Here is a 22,294-nt window from a genome sequence, read left to right as displayed (position 1 = left end):
AAAGCAAAAATAAAGGAATGAATCGCTTGTAACCTCGTTTGTGGTGCGGCGCGGTGTCATGTCAGATTTTGGACCAGCTCAGCATGGTGGTGAGGCCCGGGGAGACGACGGCCATCGTGGGACCGAGCGGAGCCGGAAAAAGCACCGCCGTTCAGCTCATCCAGCGATTCTACGACCCTAAAGAGGGCATGGTGGGTTTCAGATACGCGCTCCACACACCTGCACCGTAATTTCACAAAACGGCCTAAAATGGACTCGGCAGCAACTTCAAAGCGCCAGAAAATTACTGTACCAGCGCTCGCAACTGTTAAGCCCTCCAGAAATGCTCGTCACCTGCGGAGTTAGACTACTTCCTTGACCCACGGTAGCCGATACCTCCCTTCCTCATGAGCGTTATTCTGTGCTTGACAAAAATAACCGTGCCCACAGGGTTACTGAAGTACATGATAAGCTGTTCCATTATTCAGCCAATGGACCTTAATAGCCCCGTTCCTCTCTTTCACTGAAATTACTAGCTTTCCAGCGCTCGCTACCTTTTTCATTTCACTTCATATTGGAGCGAATGGGCTCCTCTGGCCCTGCGGTACAGGCTTATTCACAGGTCCGCCTAAAACCAACACTGTCGTTGGAATCATACCAAAGCGGCAGTGTCTTTGAATAGCTCCATCCATCAGTGTAATTGGGAGCCCACCGGTGACTGTGCCCTCCGTCTCAGGTGACGCTGGACGGTCACGACGTCAGGGGCCTCAACATCAAATGGCTGCGCTCGCTCATCGGCGTCGTGGAGCAGGAGCCCGTGCTCTTCGCCACCACCATCGCCGAGAACATCCGCTACGGTCGCCCCGGCGTCACCATGGACGACGTCATCGCGGCCGCCAAGCAAGCCAACGCCTACAGCTTCATCATGGACCTGCCACAGGTGAGGAAGGCCCGAGGGCCGCTCTGAGCGCAGCACACAGATCTGACACGTACGCATTTTACTGAATAACGGAAAAACGAGGTAGAGTGTCGTCGTCGTTCATCACTGAGAACAGGGTAATACTGAAGAGGCGGTATTGTCTGGTTATGATGGATTGCTTATGGTTGTTTTAATCTGTCTGGTTCTTTCTTATGTAAAGCACTTTGAGCTGCACCGCATAGACGAAAGGTGGTATATAAGATTATCAGTATCATTACTTATAAAAGATGACCATATGATAGTGACTATTATTTTGGTCGACTCATACTTTTACCCCTTGTGTTCAAAATTATTATCCATTTCAAATGACCGCTAACCGTAAATATTAATATTATTAATAAGTGAAGCAGGATGTGGGTGTGTGTCCTGTTTGCTGCACTAGCGCCTCCTCTAGTCGGTTGGGGTGCCTGTTCAGGGGGGGAATAGCGTGATCCTCCCACGCGCTACGTCCCCCTGGCGAAACTCCTCACTGTCAGGTGAAAAGAAGTGGCTGGCGACTCCACATGTATGGGAGGAGGCATGTGGTAGTCTGCAGCCCTCCCCGGATCAGCAGAGGGGGTGGAGGAGTGACCGGGACGGCTCGGAAGAGTGGGGTGATTGGCCAAGCACAATTGGGGAGAAAAAGGGAGGGACAATAAAAAAAAACAAAACAAGACATGTTGGGTAACAGCAAATACATTTTACAATCGTATTGCAATATAACCCGAAGGGGGTCTGGGTCAATGTGACACGGATGTATTATAATACGTCCTATTTAGTGAGCAGAACATGAAGGTTAAGCTGGCGTCAATACCAACCCCGTCGCCAAGTTTCCTTACTTCTGAATTCCTGATGCAGAAATTTGACACCCTGGTCGGGGAGGGCGGAGGTCAGATGAGTGGCGGGCAGAAACAGCGCATCGCCATCGCACGGGCGCTGGTCAGGAACCCCCGTATCCTCCTGCTGGACATGGCCACCTCCGCCCTGGACAACGAAAGCGAGGCCGTGGTTCAGGAGGCCCTGGACAAAGTCAGTGTTTCAAAGTCAGCCGGTCTTGTCCCAGTTCTAGGCGCGTATGGGTATGGTATACTGATGCACCTCCGTCGGCTCATAGGTACGTCTGGGCCGCACCACCATCTCCATCGCCCACCGGCTGTCCACCATAAAGAACGCCGATGTGATCGTGGGCTTCGAGCGGGGCCGGGCCGTCGAGAGGGGCAAACACGATGAGCTGCTGGAGAGGAAGGGGGTATACTTCACCCTGGTCACCCTGCAGAGCCAGGGAGACAAGGCCCTCAACGAGATGGCTCAGAAAAGTAGGTTCAACTTCAGGTTCGACTTTGTTTTCCACTCACTGAATCAGAATCAGCCAAGTTTTGCTTTCACATACGAGGAATTTTTCTCAAGTTTGCCGCACATGGATCAACACTGGACAATACACACTATACAGGAGTACAGTAACTACAGCGGCATGGTGCATGGTAACAAATACAAATCTAATAATGTCACAGTAATATCCATATATACTGATCATATATCGATATTTCAATCCATACTGCGATTGAGACGTGGTAAAGGCACAACAGCCATTACTCAATGTACACTTAAGATCTTTCCACCGTTTCACCCTCTTCGTGTAAAGATATGACCTGTAATGATCAGATATGGAAGTTAAGAGTCTTCCTCTCTCGTATCAGTGGCTGACCAAGAGGAGCCCCCAGAGAAGTTAAGTGTGTCCAGAGCGGGAAGCTACCGTGCCAGCTTCAGGTATTCCCCGTCTACATCGGACAGGGACACCGTCCCGCCCGCACGCTCGTATAACATCACATCACACGGCCACAGGTGCCGCTTTGCATCTAAAATGCAATGAAAATTCAATTACACCATCACCCCCGGCGTGAATGAATTGCAGACATGGTACGGTTAGTCAGTTTGTTGGCTGAAATTATGACATGTCACTGGAGAAATTGGCTCCTTACATGACCCCACATTTAAAACACCGGCGTCGGCCATTACCGAGTAGCAGACACCCTCATTAGTCAATTTACAAAAAGTGCAGGAGTAATTAGGAGCAGTGCAGTAACTTGGATATACCCCTGGGTACATTTGTCAGTATTAAAGAAAAACTCCTGTGTTTTTTTAACCAAAGCCCAGCTCTTCTTTCGTCAGGCGGAAGTCAAACTGAGTAATTGGTTGCTGTACTGAACCAGCTATAGTCACCAAACGTAATCCTTCACCAAATTACACCAGCTAAGAGCTCTGTTTTTGGCACTAACAGGTGTCAAGTATATCGTATTGTAACAGACTCAGGGTGTCATGCGAAGTGTCCGAAAACACCTTCCATTCTGAAAAGACAGTCCCTCTTCTTGTTTTCTTTTTTAAGATTTTATTTAAATTTCTTTTCGTTTTTTGCCCTTCCCTCAAACTTATTGACACTTCCGCTGTTATCTTCCTGCAACACCTCACTCCTCGTGGGATTACGGAGCGAGATATCTGCTCTGCGTTAGAAGTGGATTGATATCTGTGTAAATCCATGACTGTTATAATGGTGGAGGTTCTTTAGACTCCTCTCATCCTGAGCCTGCTTTGTGCAGAAAAATTTGATGAAGGATTACATCGCAGCTTGGTGCGGCAGTCGCCTGATGCTAGTTTGCTTAATACTGAATCAGTTGGACGTCCGGGTGGTGTGGCGGTCTATTCCGTTGCCTACCAACACGGGGATCGCTGGTTCGAATCCCCGTGTTACCTCTGGCTTGGTCAGGTGTCCCTACAGACATAACTGGCCGTGTCTGTGGGTGGGAAGCCGGATGTGGGTGTGTGTCCTGGTCGCTGCACTAGTGCCTCCTCTGGTCGGTCGGGGCACCTGTTCGGGGGGGGGGGCTGGGAGGGATAGTGGGATCCTCCTATGTGCTACATTCCCCTGGTGAAACTCCTCACTGTCAGGTGAAAAGAAGTGGCTGGTGACTCCACATGTACCGGAGGAGGCATGTGGTAGTCTGCAGCCCTCCCCGGATCGGCAGGGGGGGGGGCAGCGACCGGGACAGCTCGGAAGGGTGGGGCAATTGGGGAGAAATACGGAATCAGTTTAGATGATTCTGCCAGCCATTGCTTGGTTTGACTCCTAATAATATGAAAGTACAGTGTCCAATACAATACAATAGGGCGGCACGGTGGCTAGCACCATTACCTCACATCAAGAAGGACCTGGGTTCAAACCCCGGGGTTGTCCAACCTTGGGGGTCATCCCAGGCTGTCCTCTGTGTGGAGTTTGCATGTTCTCCCCGTGTATGCGGTGGGTTTTCGCCGGGTGCTCCGGTTTCCCCCACCATCAAAAGAAACATGCATGTTAAGGTTAATCCTCCTGTCTGTGCCCCTGACCATGGCAATGGGAAAAGAGCTGGAGCTGATTCCCGGGTGCAGCATGACGGCAGCAGCCCACTGCTCCTAGCTACACAGGTCACAGCGAGGATGGGTTAATTTGCAGGAACTGAATTTCCCCAAGAGGATCAATAAAGGAAACTTAAATCTTAAAAGGAAGACCTACGTTAAAAAAATAGCAGTTTCACGTCAATTCTTGGGTGCTGGTCTCAGGGGTGTATCTAGGTCTACTGGGTCCCGTCCAGATGACATCAGAGTAAAGGCTTCCTATTTCCTGCTGCAGGGCCTCCATCCGCCAGCGGTCCCGCTCCCAACTGTCGAACCTGATCCCCGAGTCCTCTGTCCCCATTGCCGGAGAACTCGGCCCTCGGGCCTACTCTGTTTCGCAAGGAGACAAAACCAAGGTCTGCGTGTGCATGTTTGTGTGCATCTGTTTGTGTATGTGGGGACTTGTGTGTGTTCAACCGGGTCGACAACCCAACGGTTCGTGGAAAGGGCATCGCTTGTAAAGCGCGCGAGTCGAGTTGTGTTTAACCTTTTCCGAGTAATGCTCGCATGTTTGCTTTTTGACACATGGATGTATGAGTGTGAGGGATTAACATGCTGCGTAGATTTACATAACTCCATCCTGCCTCTACCGGCCTCCGTGCCTGCTCTTTGTGTGGATGTATGCACATGTGTGCGCTACGGCCGAAACAATTTCTCAATAAACTGACAGAGAATGAATCAATCAAAGTTTCGCCAAACAATTACGTCATAGAAGTCATTTGTCAATCAAAATGCCAAACTTTGAATTGCTGCGGCATCAAAAATGCTGACTTGTTTGCCTTTCTCCGATTCAGGTTTTAGGCGATGTGAACACTTTTAAGACATCGCTTTGGGCACTGGGAAATTGTCATGGTGCGTCCAGGTGGCGCAGCGGTCTATTCCATTGCCTACTAACACGGGGATCGCCGGTTCAAATCCCCGTGTTGCCTCCGGCTTGGTCGGGTGTCCCTACAGACATAATTGGCCGTGTCTACGGGTGGGAAGCCGGATGTGGGTATGTGTCCTGATCGCTGCACTAGCGCCTCCTCTGGTCGGTTGGGGCGCCTGTTCAGGGGGGGGAATAGCGTGATCCTCCCACATGTTACGTCCCCCTGGTGAAACTCCTCATTGTCAGGTGAAAAGAAGCGGCTGGCGACTCCACATGCATCGGAGGAGGCATGTGGTAGTCTGCAGCCCTCCCCGGATCGGCAGAGGGGGTGGGGCAGCGACCGGGATGGCTCGGAAGAGTGGGGGTAATTGGCCAAGTACAATTCAAAGAAAAATGGGGGAAAAAGCCAAAAAAAAAAAAAAAAAGATGGGAAATTGTCAGTATTTTTGACGCGTTATAGACTTAATGATTCATCAAGAAAATAATCAATAGAATAATTGATCATGAAAATAAGTAATAGTTGCAGCCCTAGTGTGTCTGTGTGTACCTTGACTCAGCTGTTTTTACTGCCACATCTGTATTCACATATATATGCGTGCATGTACTCCCAGGATGCCATTCCGGAGGAAGAGGAGGAGCCCGTCGAGCCCGCTCCTGTTGCCAGGATCCTCAAGTACAATCTGCCGGAGTGGCCCTACATGCTGTTTGGCTCCATTGGAGCGGCAATTAATGGAGGGGTTAATCCTGTCTATTCTCTGCTATTCAGTCAGATACTGGCGGTAAGGTTAAAACACCAATGGAGCTCCAATAACTGTCCCTTTTTTCTGACTTCTGCGTGCACATCTACTGGACTTGGATTCTCCGGTTCAATGCCTCTTGATGATCTCGACATGCACTCGAGAAGACATGCACTCTTTGATTACTAGGTAGCAAACGCACTACTACTTCATATAGCACTGCTATGATATGATTACTGGGTAGCACATTTACCACTACTACAGCTTCATTTTGTACGACTATGAGATGATTATTATGCAGCAAATGTGCCAGTACAACTTCATGTAGTACTACTGTGATATTATTACCATGGAGCAAATGCACCACTACTACTTCATATAGTGCTATTGTGATGTGATTACAATGAAGCAAATGCAGGACTACTACTTCATGTAGTACTACTGTTATATGACAGCAAATGCACCACTACTACTTCATATAGTGCTACTGTGATATGATTACTATGGCACAAATGCAGTACAACTACTTCATGTAGTACTACTGTGATATTATTACCATGGAGCAAACGCACCACTACTACTTCATATAGTACTACTATGATATGATTACTATGGCGCAAGTGCACCATTACTACTTCATATAGTACTACTATGACATGATCACTATGGCCCAAATGCACCACTACTACTTCATATAGTACTACTGTGATAGGATTACTAGGGAGCAAACGTACCACTACTACTTCATATAATAGTACTAAGATATGATTAGTATGGAGCAAATGTACCACTACTACTTCACATAGTAGTGCTGTAATACGATTACTATGGAACAAATGTACCACCACTACTACTTCATATTGTACTACTGTGATATGATTACTATGGAGCAAACACACCACTACTACTTCATGTAGTACTACTGTGATATGAGTACTATGCAGCAAATGTACCATATCTACTACTTCACATCTTACTACTATGATATGATTACTATGGAACAAGTGTACCACCTCTACTACTTCACATAATATTACTGTGATAGGATTACTATGGAACAAATGTACCACCACTACTACTTCATATAACGCTACTATGATATGGCTACTGTGTGATACTCTATCATGATACTTAGTAACAATTAAATTTATCTGCATTTACAATTACATTCAGCCATGATCCACGTGGCTGAATGTAATTGTAATTGCTCAAACACGTTTTCTTAAACGCACAAACCAGTACTGGAAGTTTTAAAACCAGTCCGGACAGCTGTTTTAAAGTGCCTTGAACAGTCAGTCTAATACCCCCATTCATTTGAGTAAACCTCTCGTTTAAAAAGAGATGGACTTTGTCTGAGAGTTTTATTATGGTACTGCATAGATACTGAATTGGATCAGGATGGGGTCACTTTTCAAATAATTACCCCTTCCAAGTTAACTACACTTTAAGGAACAAATCATTTGATAATTTAATTATCATTCATTCCCCTTGTTGAAGCTGAAAAAAATTGCCCCATTCACACAATTTACTTTACTTTCTATTTGCTGTTGGTCATTATAATCATCAATCCAGCCATTTCCAGCAGGTGACACTGGGGGGTCGGCGTTTTATTAACCCTCACAGAGAAAAGACATCTAATTCAAGGCTCTCTGACCAGGACCTTGTGATAAATCACTTCATTATGTGACTCATAGGCTTGACAAATAATGCCTGCCCTGTATTTTCAGTGCAAACTTAGATGGTTTACAGCAGAGAACACTGCTGGATTTCTGGGATGAGTAAAGCGGTGGTCCGCAATTACAAACCACTGAGCGCCGATAATATGCATGCACATTTTCCCTCTACATGAGACACAACACCGGCTGATTGCATGGATGAGTTTAGTTCTCTCTGGATAAAGCTGCGCTGAATAACTACGACAGCGTATCAGGGCCATTGTTGGAAATTCTCAAAGCATTTCTTCGAGTGACTCGCAAATATACGAGAGACAAGTTTTTTCTTGTGAATTTGAGAGTTTTTTCTTGTGAATTTGTGAGGTTTTTCTTGTGAATTTGTGAGTTCTTTTCTTGTAAATTTGCAAGTTTTTTTCCTCATAAATTTGCAAGTTTTTTTCCTCATAAATTTGCAAGTTTTTTCTCAGAATATTACCCTCCTTCCTCAGCTGCGTAATTTCCCCCCCCCCCCCCCCCAATGGCACTAATACACCATCGTAGAGTAACAAAGTCAGCTTGTTTGGAGACTGGTTGTAATTAAATTTGGCACACATAATTCTGGAGGAGAATGAACATGTTTGATTATTGGACATTAATTTGAGACAACTGATAACTGAAAGGAGCACCACCACTATTTGCTTTATCCTCCCTGTGTGTGTGTGTGTGTGTGTGTGTGTGTGTGTGTGGGTAGACTTTCACCATTTCAGATCCTGTGGCCCAGAGGAAGGAGATTGATGGCATCTGTCTGTTCTTTGTCATCGTTGGCCTGACCTCTTTCTTCACTCAGATGCTGCAGGTAGTGTATCTGTCTAGTTTACCAAGACCGATTGCCGCAGCTCTACACTGCTGGCTGCATGCTCATCTTCTTCACATCCAAGAAGGAGGGAAAAAGTCAAGCGCTCTCCCTTGTTTTGGGGACATTGATGCCAAACTTTTGATGAAAAAGATCGGCAGAGATGATGAGACAAAATGATGAAGAGGCTGATGATAATGAAACGTGGTTGCAATGATAATTTTGAAGATAACGATAATTAAAATAAGGAGGTGATGATGACAATGATTATGAGAATGAAGACGATGAAGACAATGTCTTCATCATCATCACAAGGCTGAAAGGGCGCTAGGGCGGGGTAGTGAGCAAGCATCCTCGATTCAGCTTCGTGCCCCGTGTCAGTCAGTAAACACCCATCCTGCCCAAGTGCCCTTGAGCCCGAGGTTGAATCCCCACAAGCTTGAGGAACACTGCTCTTTCATTGATGTACTGACTTTCTCTTGCATACTTGCTTTTTGATGAACTGTCAAGTATTTTTGCTGGCTCTTTGTATTTCACCCTGCTGCATTTGCAAAACACTTCTGAACTTCTCAAAATGGCTTTTTAGGTAAAGCTTAGCTTACTAACTTTGTAGCTGACCTGGCAATCTAACCTGCTTAAATTTCCTCCATAGAGATCAATAAAACCTCTCATTAGTAGGATATAATGATGAACACTGTGATGATGACCTGTGTTAACGACCGTAAATAACTACTTTGTGTGTGTGTGTGTGTGCCTTTCGTAGGGCTATGCCTTTTCCAAGTCGGGAGAGCTGCTGACTCGCCGGTTGCGGAGGCTGGGATTCCACGCCATGCTGGGCCAGGAGATCGGCTGGTTCGACGATCACAGGAACAGCCCCGGAGCGCTCACCACGCGCCTGGCCACAGACGCCTCACAGGTCCAGGGGGTGAGTTGCAACCTCGCACCCTGCAGGGTCACTCAGTCGCGCGACTAGCCGGAACCCAAGACAAATGACATTCGCACAAACGAGAGTTAACGTCTGTTTCTGTCACCATGTCACCAGTCCAGTGAGGTGGAGTTGACTGCATCAAGACAATTCACATAAGTGGAATCCAAATTGTTAGTATATACTACACACATAGTATGTACTGCAGCGTACGATCCAGTACATAGACTTTATGTAGTATGCGCCACGTACTACATTCGTTACACTTGGAGGACGCCCATCTGTGCAACCCTCTAAACCCAAGAGGAAGACCTTTAACGCTTTCAGATTAGAGGAACTGTTTTCGCATATCACTAATGGTGTCATGCGCTATGCTGCAAACACATTTTAGCATAAAATTGGCAAAGAACACATTTTATTTGCTTACCGCTTTTTCCGCTTTGCTGTTTGTTGATGGTGCACACAACAAAGGTGCAAAGGGGGCGTCTGGATGGCATGGTGGTCGATTCCATTGCCTACCAACACGGGGATTGCCGGTTCGAATCCCCGTTACCTCCGGCATAGTTGGGCGTCCGTGTCTGCGGGTGGGGATCTGGATGTGGGTATGTGTCCTGGTCGCTGGACTAGCCACTCCTCTGTTCGGTCGGAGCGCCTGTTTGGGGTGGGGGGACTGGGGGGAATAGCGTGATCCTCCCACATGCTACGTCCCCCTTGGTGAAATGAAACTCACCCCCTGGTGAAATGAAGTGGCTGGCAACTCCATGTGTTGGAGGAGGCATGTGGTAGTCTGCAGCCCTCCCCGGATAGGTGGAGGGGGTGGAGCAGTGACCGGGACAGCTCAGAAGAGTGGGGTGATTGGCCGGATACAGTTGGGGGGGGTGCAAAGAATTACAGGATGGTTTTTGGAAGCGAGAACATCTTTTCGAGCCCGCCAATAGAATTTCAATGCATTACAATTGCAGTTCATCAAAGCTTACTTTGCCACAGACGTAACCGAATCAAACCGTCCTCTTCGTCTCCCTGTCGACCTCCACCCAGGCCACGGGCTCCCAGATCGGCATGATCGTCAACTCCCTGACCAACATTGGCGTGGCGGTAATCATCTCCTTCTACTTCAGCTGGAAGCTCACGCTGGTCATCATGTGTTTCCTGCCCTTCATAGCTCTGTCAGGGGGCCTCCAGGCGAAGATGCTCACAGGCTTCGCCAAGCAGGACAAGCAGGCCATGGAGGCTGCAGGACAGGTAGGAACTGGTTACACTGCACTTAATGTAAAGCATATATATACTTAGCACAAACAGTAAGGAAATGTGTGTTTGGTAGAGTATTTCTTTGTTGTAACAATGCTTCTTGGCAATAGATCTTATTCCGTTGGAAAGCCTGTTTATTTCCCTTTTAAATGGGGCCACATTTGTAAGGAACATGCATTTGTGGGGTGAGCAGCAGAGCTGAGTATGTGGGTTGCGCCTATGAGAAATTTGCCAAATCTTCTCTGCCAATGCCAAACAGCGTATTTTGCTGTTGCTATTGACTCTTGTTTTGAGCTTCTGGTACCCCAGGTGCTGCCAATCAGCTGCCTGATATAAGATTTATTGCCAAGAAGCATTGTTACAACAAAGACATAATCTACCAAACACACATTTCCTTACTTTCTGTGCTAAGTTTAGTTCATGGAAGGCATGAAGAGGTCCATCTTCAAAGATTAATGCACACACATCCATGCTCATAGGCATCAACACACACACACACACACACACACCAGAAAAAATGTGGATGTACCCACATAGCCTACATACATATATAAATATGTACGTACATAATACATACGCAGAAACATAGATACATACATAATTGAGCCCACACACACACACACACACACACACACACACACACAAACCCAGAGCCAGTATTGAGATGGCACTACTACTTCTCAAACAAGTGTTGCCAGACCATATGGTGTTCATTTGATTTGGAAGACTCGAGTAACCTGTGATGAAAACCTAATTTTATGAAGTGAAGAATCTGATTCTGCAATCTGCTGCCACATGTGAAAACATTCGACTGTATCAGCGAGCTAGATACACCATTTGAGTGCCTGTGCACGACTACCACGGCGGTGTGCGTGCACTGTGTCGTAGCAGACAGAACGTTCCTCTTTGCCACCGGAAGACCGCCGGGATCAGAGACAGTGGGAAACAGCTCAGCGGGAGAGACATTTCAACCAGTCGTGTCAAATAGCAACCGGGCGTCCGGGTAGCGTAGCGGTCTACTCCATCGCCTTCCAACATGGGGACCGCTGGTTCGATTCACCATGCTACCTCCGGCTTCGTCAGGCGTCCCTACAGACACAATTGGTTACGGGCGGGAAGCCGGATGTGGGTGTGTCTCCTGGTCGCTGCACTAGCGCCTCCTCTGGTCGGCCGGGGCGCCTGTTCAGGAGGGAGGGGGAACTAAGGGGAATAGCGTGATCCTCCCACGCGCTACGTCCCCCTGGCGAAACTCCTCGCCGTCAGGTGAAAAGAAGTGGCTGGAGACTCCACATGTATCGGAGGAGGCATGCAGAAGTCCGCAGCCCTCCCTGGCTCGGCAGAGAGGGTGGAGCAGTGACTGGGAGGGCTCTGAAAATAGGGTAATTGGCCAAGTACAATTGGGGAGAAAAATGGGGGGGGGATCAATCATCTAGCTAGACTTCAAATCACAGCTGAGATTGTACATAAAAACCAGCAAATTGGCATCATCATCAGTTGGTCGCTGGTCAGCTTCTATCATGAAGTGGTCCAGACAAGTACTTGACTCAGCTGTGTAGCTGTCAGCTGCTGCTGAGACTTAATTCATAATGTAAACAGTATGGCGACGCTGTTCCCCTGATTGAGGCTAGGCCCCCTTATTTTGCACATTTTCATATTCCCAGGCCCTCTGGAAGAGGGGGTGGTCTAGCTGTTTTTTATAAGCTGGGGCTTAAGTGCCATCCTGTTACTTTAGGCAATTTTATTTTCTTTGAACAGGGTGTTTATTATTGGTGACGTATTCATGTAATTTGTCCTCCCATTCCCTCATCTCTCTTTTTTTTTTTTTAGATCTTGTAGGACTCTTTTGACCTTATTCAATCTGTTAAAGGGGCCTTACATCTGGTTTCTCTCTCAAGTGTCTTAATCTGGTGGATATGCTTGTAACTGAACGCAAAGCTGTTGTTTTTATTCCATCACATCTCTCTACCCCTGGCCTCTACCCTACAACACAGGCTCACATTCTCAACACTGGTTATGCAGTTAAATTCTGTAATGCTTCTAATTCATCATCCTTTAATTCCTCTATATCCCCTGTCAGTCCAGATGCAATGTTAAATTCATTCAACGATCAGTGCCCATTCATCCTCGACCAAACTGCACCGTTTAAAACTAGGAAACAAAAATCAAATAACTTCCCCGGCTGAATGATCACACTCGAGCCCTTAAAAGACTGTAGAAAATCTGAATGACAATGGAAGGTCACCAGGTCTGAAATAGCACATAACACTCTTAAAAACCAAACGTTAAGTTATCAGAAAGCAGTTAAGGATGCGAGATTGGCTTACTTCTCTGAACTCATATCTAGAAATAACCACAATCCTAAAGTTCTATTTAGGGGTAATTGATTCCATCATTAACGGTCCATCCAATTCTTTTTCTGAACCTGATGTTGAGCTGTCCAAAAAATTTCTCATTCATTTCGTAAGAGAATAGCAGGTCGCAAATCCGGCCTGACCCTCGCATTCTTTCCATTCCCCGTGTTAATTCTGCCTCTTTTACCCAGTTTCAGCCCATTACAATTTCAGAGTTAGAGAGTATAGTCTCCCACATGACGTCCTCCTCCTGCATCTTAGACATCGTCCCCATTGAGCTGCTCAAGGAGGCATTTCCACTGTTAGCTGTTATTCTGCAAAATTTTAACAATTTTGCAGAATAACAAAATTGGTCTCTGGTTCTTTTCCACACAGTTTTAAGCATGCCCTTGTTTGTTCACCCATTGCTGAAAAAACGTAATTTTGACCCCCTGTCCTTCAGTAACTACAGTCCAATCTCCAGTTTGTCTTTTTTTACCAAAGGTTCTGGAGAAAATAATTGCATCTCAACTGATACCTTTTATGGATAATAATAGTGTTTTTAACAGTTTCCAGTCTGGTTTTAGGGCACTTCATAGTACTGAAACAGCTCTTGTTAAGGTTACTAATAATGACCTACTGCTGACTGCAGACAGACGTGACTGCTTGATTTTAGTTCTTTACGTGCTGCCTTTGACACAGTCGATCATAGTATCCTCTTACATTGCTTAGAGACTTGGGTAGGAATCAAGGACTCGGCTCTTAATTTATTACGCTCATACCTCTCCAACAGAACTTTTTCTGTTGTACTGTGTAACTCTACTTCCTCGATGGCTCAGTTAAGTTGTGGTGTCCCTCAAGGCTCAGTTTTTGGCCCCCTTCTCTTTTCTATATATATGCTGCCTCTTGGCTAGGTTATTCAAAATCATGATGTGTTTTATCATTTCTATGGTGACGACTCTCAATTTATACATGTTGTTAAAACCCACAGATCCTAGCAGCCTAGTAAATCTCACAACTTTCCTCTCTGATATTAAATTCTGGATATCCTAAAGCTTCCTTAAATTTAATGATGATAAGTCTGAGGCCATTCTGTTTAGTCCCTCAAATCCATCAGCCCTTTAGGTGCTAACCTTGGTGGTCTGTCACGCAGTCTTAAGCAGGCTGCTATAAATCTAGGGGTAATATTCAATGCTAACCTCTGTTTTTATAATAAAGTTAAAATGTTGTTCAGTCATGTTTTCTCCAGCTCAAGATAATCTCTAAAATTTGGTCATTTTAATCAATAGCCGATCTACAAAAAGTTGTACATGCTTTTATCTACTCTCGGCTTGATTATTGCAATGCACTTTACTTGGGTATCTGCTCCCTCCACCGTCTGCAGCTGGTACAAAACGCTGCTGCTCAACTTATGACCGGGACAAAAAGCCATGATCACATCACCCCTGTGCTTGCCTCCCTATACTGGTTCTTGGTTAGATTTCGAATTGATTTTAAAAATGTATGCTCACTTTTAAGGCCTTAAATTGTCTTGCTCCTAAATCACCTCTTCAGACTTGCTTTCATCTGTGATTTATGTGATTTATGATGTTTGTTTTTCTTCCCCTTTTGTATCTGTCTAAGTTGGAGCGTACTGCTGGCGTCGTGTATGGCTGCTGCTTCTCCCTCTCGTAGCCCCCCTTCCCATCCACCCCTGTATGTCTGTGTTGTTTATCTGTTGTCTTGTTTCACCCCGTTTATTGTAAAGCAACTTTGAGTGTTAGAAAAGCGCTATATAAGTTTAAATTATTATTATTATTAAATGCATCTCTAATTTATTGACCTGGCATGCACCCTCTCAACCATTAAGATCTGCAGATGGAGCCCTGCTGGTTATGCCCAGGTCACAGTTTGTCACAAATGGTGATGGGGCTTCTGCTGTTAGAGCCACTACACCATGGAATTCTCTGCCTACTTAACTCAGACACACTATGTCTCTAGCTTCTTTTAAATCTCTTCTTTTAGCTTTTGGAAATGTTTGATATATATTTTTATTCTTATTTATTTGATCTTATTTATTGTCTATACCTCCTCTGTGCTTATGTCCTTTGGTCTTATTCTCATTTTATTTGACTTGTCTGGTTTTATTTCTTGTAAAGCATTTTGTAACATTGTTAAGAAAAGTGCTATATAAATAAAGTTTATGATTATTTATCAAAATACAGGTAAAGTGGGACAACTGGTAAAGCAGGACACTTAAGCCATCATCTATCTTTATGTGTATATACTTCCATTACTAAAATTCATCTCTAAGTTTATTGTAAGTGTCCGTAGCTCTGACATTTAATACATTTGGAATTGGGTCATAATTTAAAATGATGCAAAATGTAAATTATCACAAAGTGTCCCACTTTACCTATATTCACCCTCTTTTAGATATTGTAATTGTGATAATTTCTTAATCGGGTTTCATGCTTCTTGACCACCCTATAGGGTTTTGGGTTCACCAACCATACTAAAAAAAAAAATCTGTGGGGAACTGTTTTATTTCAGTGATATGACCTATAGTTACATCGTTCAAATATTTTGGATGTAAACATACAATAACCACACTGTTGAAAATTAGTTGGCTGCTTAATGAGTCGTTTATCTAATGCATACACCATATTGTGCTTAGCGAGAAAGTTTGGCAATACTACTTTTACTCTGGTGATGGCACCTACATGTGCCCAACATACAAAAGCATCCATGCATGCACACAGGCACACAGTGCAATACGTATGTACATTTGAATGGTTTGTCTATGTTCTTTATCAGTATTTGACGACTTATCATCAGTTTCCAGTTTGGTTTGTAAACACCAGCTCTGGAATATCCAGGCACTGACTGAGAGGTCAAAGCCCTCTCACAACATCACTGCAAACTTTTCAAGATCAAAATAAGACCAGGTTGTGTTAATACCAGATAGGAACTATTGGGCTTTTTTCCTTATTTCTTACGTTTCAGCTCTACTCTTGAGCAGTTCTTCAAAAAAGGCTCAATGCTGGATTCAGATCACAAAGAGTATTTGCAAATACTATTTAAGTTTTTTTTTTGGTTTTCTTGGCGATAAACAGGCGATAACGCTCAAGAGTACAATGCAACAAGAGCTAGAGACTTAGGCATTAACAGGAAAGTTAAGGAAAATCAATTCAGTATGTACCACTTTTCTAAAAACCTGACCTCAATTTAAACATCTTGATTTCTTAAATGCATCCTATTTTGCTCATTCAAGGTCTCAACAAACACCAAGAACTAGTTTTGGCCACCATTGGACACAAGTTTGGCTGGAAAGTGAAAAAATTATTTTAGCATGATGGACCTAAATGTCACAACAACCCTCCCGGCATGACTTCGGTATTTCTCACGCAGATATCAGGGGAGGCCTTGAACAACATCAGGACCATCGCTGGGTTGGGGAAAGAACAGAGTTTTGTGGAGATGTACGAGGCCCAGCTGGAGGCTCCATACCGTGCAGCCTTGCAGAAGGCTAACGTGTACGGAGTATGCTACGGCTTCGCCCAGTGTGTGGTCTTCTTGGCCAATTCTGCCTCCTACAGGTTTGGAGGTTACCTGGTACGACAGGAGGGGCTCCACTTCAGTCTGGTGTTCAGGTGAGAGGAGAAATGTGGACCGATACCTTAAACAGTCTCCCGGTCTCTGTCATTTTCTGTCTGTCAGCAGTGCTGTCTATCTCTCTGTTGCACCACTTTCCTGTAATGCAGCCTTTAAGACCAGGAAATAACAACATTTAAGTGACATCACCATATTACTAGAACTAAACTCCTACAACACATCTTGTCTTTTATCACTAGAAATGTAGAGTGGGGCGTGGTGGGGTGTTTAAGATTCACATTTCATAGCTCTAATACTCTGAATGGGACAGGGTCATCTCAGCCATTGTGACTAGTGGAACGGCCCTCGGCAGAGCCTCCTCCTACACCCCCGACTACGCCAAGGCAAAGATTTCCGCCGCCCGTCTCTTCCAGCTCCTTGACCGCGTGCCAAAGATCAGAGTCTACAGCGACGAGGGAGACAAATGGGTACGAGGCTGGCCGTGTATGACCCCGTGTCACCATGTGCATGATGGGAAAAGGGAAGTACGAGGGCTGACGACCTTTATGAATCAGACAGGTGACTGCAGCAGAAAACTACCATCCTCTGCTTTCACCTGTACAACCGACTTGGGTGGCTTAAAGGGTGGATGTGGACGGAAATGGTTTAAAGAAGGGCTTTGCCCTTGAGGTACTCGGGTGTATGGAGGTGGTCTTTCTGTTGTTGGTGTAGTCTCTCAGAGAGATGGAGATAGATAATACAGTGGTTTGTGTATCTGTCGATGACACGAGAGGTCACAACTGGTGGAAATGTGTTTTAAATGGCAGGCAACGTGTTCAGGGTAGATACTGTTCTGTTCACATTTTAATGTCTAACTCCAAAATAGTTATCATATCTGAAAAATAAACGGAATTAATCTCTTATTTGAATAGAATAGAATCACTAGTTTTGCGTAGTGGTTTTTTTTTTTTAACCACAGAACCCTTCATTATATCTGCACTAGAGTTACAGTATTGCCCAGCATTTTACATACAGCAGATGGAGCCATTATACACATTACACACAGAAAAACACCAGTCTCGGTGCTCTTGTTATGGATCACCCCTTCCCCTCTTTATCTCCTTTTACTAAATCTGGACCTTAGGCTGGCTTCCGGGGGGACATTGAGTTCATCGACTGTAAGTTCACCTACCCCACCAGGCCGGACATCCAGGTCCTGAATGGACTGAATGTGTCGGTGAAGCCCGGTCAGACGCTGGCCTTCGTGGGCAGCAGCGGCTGTGGGAAAAGTACCAGTGTCCAGCTGCTGGAGAGGTTCTATGATCCCGACCGTGGCAAAGTGGTAAGAAACACACACACACACACACACACACACACGGGGGGGCGTCCAGGTGAGGTGGCGGTCTATACCGTTTCCTACCAACATGGGGCTCGCCGGTTCGAATCCCCGTGTTACCTCCGGCTTGGTCGGGCATCCCTACAGACACAATTGGCTGTGTCTGCAGGTGGGAAGCCGGATGTGGGTGGGTTGTGTGTCCTGGTTGCTGCACTAGCGCCTCCTCTGGTCGGTCGGGGGGCCTGTTCGGGGGTGGGGGGACTGGGGAGAATAGCGTGATCCTCCCACGCGCTACATCCCCCTGGGGAAATTCCTCACCGTCAGGTGAAAAGAAGCGGCTGGCGATTCCACATGTATCGGAGGAGGCATGTGGTAGTCTGCAGCCCTCCCCGGATCAGCGACCGGGATGGTGTAATTGGCCGGATACAATTGGGGGGAGAAAAATAAAAATAAAATAAAGAGAGAGAGACACACACACACTCTAACAGTGCTTTTCCGTCAGGTCCCTGGGTGCTATCCATACTAATGGTTTTCTATTCTGCCAAGTAGTTCATTACATTCACCTGTTGTTCCAGTTATTCCGGCCTCCATCCAATCAGTCGGGTTTTACACCTGGAACAACAGGCAAATACAATGAACCACCCGGTCAGCAAGCCAGCAGTATTGGTGGTGCCTGAGGACCTGATTGAGAACTACTTTCCCAACACACACACACATACATGCATGCATGCATGCACACTTGCTACACACGACATGAGGTGATGTAAAATGAAAGAAAATTGCTTCTCGTGAAACTTTACGGGTTGCGTGTGCGGGTTACTGGCGTGTAGATAAGCGCGTGGAAAACACCGGAGATGATAAAACCAGACAGCCACCGCTACCACTACCATGACATAAACAAAGACACATGAACCGCCTGCAAAAGCATGAAACACACCATCTTCAGGCGATACCTGCTAATGACTCCTCAATATGAAGAAAATAAAAACATAACAGGAACCTTTAAAAGGTCTTGCAGGGTCCCAAACTACTTTATTAGATCATGCCTGTAGAGATGTTCATACAAGGAGAAGTCTGATTTCCTTTTAAAACGGGGTTATTACCATCTGGATTGATACTGATAATATCTATCTATGACAGACAGACAGACAGACAGGTAGATAAGATAGACAGAGAGATAGACAGAGACGGACAGACAGATAGATAGATTGATTGAGAGACAGACAGGCAGACAGATAGATAGATACCCAAGACAGACAGATAGACAGACAGACAGACAGGCAGACAGATAGATACTAGATAGATAGATACCTATGACAGACAGAGACAGACAGATACACAGACTGATCGATAGAGAGACGGACAGACAGACAGACAGACAGACAGACAGACAGACAGACAGACAGATAGACAGATAGATAGATAGATAGATAGATACCTAAGACAGACAGACAGATAGACAGATAGATAGACAGATAGATAGATAGATAGATAGAGAGATACAGACAGACAGACAGAGAGACAGACAGATAGATAGATAGGGAGATATAGACAGACAGACAGACAGACAGACAGACAGGGAGATATAGACAGATAGAGAGACAGACAGATAGATAGATAGATAGACAGATAGATAGATAGATAGATAGATGTCAGTGTAAATATGAACCAGTGTTAACAGGTCCTGTCCATTTACTGCACTTGGCAGTCGAACCGTCTCCTACTCTCTTAACACACAGGCAGCATCGTGCCAAATCTGAGCGTTGTTGTAAACTACACTGAATCTCACCCAAGTTGTAGGTCGTCTATGTGGCGGTGTAGGGGTCACTGCCAGCTGAGTTTTAGGCTGCTTGGATTCGCACAGTCCTGACGTCATGCCCTGTGAGATGAAAAGGATATCACCTCTATACATCTAGATATGTCTTGTGTATACGCAGGAGTCTCACCCGTATATACTTAGGAATCGGTGCTCAGATATCACCTTTATAAATGTGAGGACCACAGAAGAAGCAGGGGGCGCGACTATTAGTTGGACTAACGGTAAATATGGTTTCCCTGCAGCTGATTGACGGCCACAACTCCACCCGTGTCAACGTCCCCTTCTTGCGCTCCAAGATCGGCATCGTGTCCCAGGAGCCCATCCTGTTCGACTGCAGCATTGCCGACAACATCAAATACGGCGACAACACGCGGGAAATCAGCATGAGCGACGTCATCTCCGCCGCCAAGAAAGCCCAGCTTCACGACTTCGTCATGGCCCTTCCGGAGGTACGAGAAGGTTATGGGCCAGTTAGACACCCACCAGTGAAAGACTAGTGCGGTACTTCACCGCGTTTCAACATCTATGCTGTGAGAATCCATTTTGTGTACGTAAATCTCCAGAGACCTCAAGTTCACATGTGGGCAGATATCGTAACATATATTGGTATTGTGTCAAAATCCCTGATTGTCACTTTAAAATTCTCCATGTTGCCCAGCCTTAGTTCACATCTCGTACTGCTGCTCTAGAAATACGACACCAACGTCGGCGCCCAGGGCTCTCAGCTGTCCCGTGGTCAGAAACAGCGCATTGCCATTGCCAGGGCCATCATACGCGACCCCAAAATCCTGCTCCTGGACGAGGCGACCTCCGCCCTGGACACGGAGAGCGAGAAGGTACCATCCATCCCCAATTACGTTACCATCACTACCATCCAGGGACACACGCGGCACTTTACAGATGCTTTGTATTGTCTGTATTGTGCAGGCATGGGGGGGGGGGGTCATGGAGTGCAGGCGGTGAATCATTACTATCATTAACATCGCTGTTGCTCGTCTCCTCTGTCATTACCACCAACAACACCAGTGGCAAACCCACCGTGCTGCAGAGACCGCTCGGCTCCAAATGGCCTATAAGCCGGTGCTGTGGCTTTTCCAACCTAAATGTCTGTGGCACACCGTGGAGAAAAGAGGCCTCCGCAGCGTGCAGCTCCCCATTGGCACACGTAATGACAGTAATCACGGCATGATTGTGAAATTACTGTCATTTTAAGCCTCCCTGGTGTCCGTGTCTGTGTTCCCGTGCAGGTACACGTGCACCTCTTTGTGCATGTGCACCTTTGCAAGTTTCTGCATGTTTACATTTACATTGCTATACTGAATATGAGTTTTTTTTTAGTGTATTTTTTTTTTTTGTGTGTGCATTTATTATCCTGTTGCAGACTGTGCAAGAGGCCCTCGACAAAGCCCGGGAAGGCCGAACGTGCATCGTTATCGCCCACCGGCTGTCGACCATTCAGAACTCCAACATCATCGCCGTCATGTCCAGAGGCTGTGTGATCGAGAAGGGGACGCACGACGAGCTCATGGCCCTCAAGGGAGCCTATTACAAACTGGTCACCACAGGAGCGCCCATCAGCTAACTGCTGAGGGGGAGCGGCCACTAATTAGCAAAAGGGGGCTTCGTGGCCTCGAGACAGGAGCGAGGGGGGGGAGCACGGTGTTATCGCCGCCACTGGAAGTCAGCCAGATGAGCGTTGCAATATTTCATCTCCCCCCCCCCCCCCCTTGGGTATGCGCTGTAATTCTGGCTCTCATGACGGTAACGTCCACCATTTGCTTTTGCTTTTATAGGCGAGAACCGGGAAGCGAGACGCCATTTTATCTCGCCACACGGCAACACATTTGTTCACTTGCTGAATATATTTATTTTGTCGCCCTTTTTTGCCCGCGGTGGTTGCACGCCGTCTTTCTACCATTTTGAAATCCAATGTCTCGAATCGAAAACGACGTCTGTATTTACCCTAGTGTCGACGTCGACTTGAGGACTGGACGCCGTTCGCTTTTTTGGATACATTTCAGGGTCGTCGAACACACAATTCGTGGCCTAACAGCGGACGAGTCTGCACACCCGTGGTCGTTCCGCCGTTACCATGGTTTCAGGCATAATTTGAATAGGGTAAATAAGCAAAGCCTGCATCGAATATTAGTGCCGTAATACTGACGTAGTGTCTGTAAGTCATGTCGGTCAGTTTATATGACATCCAGAAACACGTCCTCCATCCTAGTTCTGTGTTGTGTATCTTCTATTGACTTTCTATGACGTTTTTTTTTTTCTCTCCTCGTTATTACTTTTACTTAAGTTGGATCATTGACATGCTTTAACATCAGTGTGCTTTAATAAACCCGATGGTGAGAGCAGACTGAACACCTTGTTTGTGACTGTCTCCTTCCACCCCCGGCGAGGCGGGACACAATAGCATTAAAGCCCCCCCCGCGCGCCGACGTCTACCACGGAGACGATAATGCGCGGAAAGATCTCCTGTTATGTGAAGATAATGCCGCGTGTCAGCATTTCAGGGCTTAGCCGTTTATATCAGAGACGCTGTAGGCCTCTCCCTCCGCTTTATCCTCGCATAAACTAACCCATG

At 46.1% G+C, this 22,294-nt stretch overlaps 1 protein-coding gene across 1 annotated transcript in view; it reads left to right on the top strand.

Annotated features, from left to right (window-relative positions):
* Positions 1–21,363, top strand: part of LOC130131283 (bile salt export pump-like) — a 28,778-nt gene extending 7,415 nt beyond the window's left edge. Inside the window, exons 13-28 of the mRNA XM_056300909.1 lie at positions 66–191; positions 716–919; positions 1,796–1,966; positions 2,052–2,253; positions 2,635–2,704; positions 4,599–4,719; positions 5,843–6,010; positions 8,372–8,476; positions 9,237–9,398; positions 10,437–10,640; positions 16,367–16,608; positions 16,881–17,037; positions 17,694–17,891; positions 19,947–20,153; positions 20,394–20,540; positions 21,086–21,363. Of these exons, the coding sequence (XP_056156884.1) occupies positions 66–191; positions 716–919; positions 1,796–1,966; positions 2,052–2,253; positions 2,635–2,704; positions 4,599–4,719; positions 5,843–6,010; positions 8,372–8,476; positions 9,237–9,398; positions 10,437–10,640; positions 16,367–16,608; positions 16,881–17,037; positions 17,694–17,891; positions 19,947–20,153; positions 20,394–20,540; positions 21,086–21,286 (2,685 nt within the window). The 3' untranslated portion in view covers positions 21,287–21,363. The remainder of the gene's footprint in view (positions 1–65; positions 192–715; positions 920–1,795; positions 1,967–2,051; positions 2,254–2,634; positions 2,705–4,598; positions 4,720–5,842; positions 6,011–8,371; positions 8,477–9,236; positions 9,399–10,436; positions 10,641–16,366; positions 16,609–16,880; positions 17,038–17,693; positions 17,892–19,946; positions 20,154–20,393; positions 20,541–21,085) is intronic.
* Positions 21,364–22,294: the final 931 nt, after the last annotated feature.

The sequence above is a fragment of the Lampris incognitus genome, chromosome 21, assembly GCF_029633865.1.
Source record: "Lampris incognitus isolate fLamInc1 chromosome 21, fLamInc1.hap2, whole genome shotgun sequence".
NCBI lineage: Eukaryota > Metazoa > Chordata > Actinopteri > Lampriformes > Lampridae > Lampris > Lampris incognitus.
Note: the sequence above shows the minus strand (reverse complement) of the source record. Positions and strands in the feature narration are given on the sequence as shown.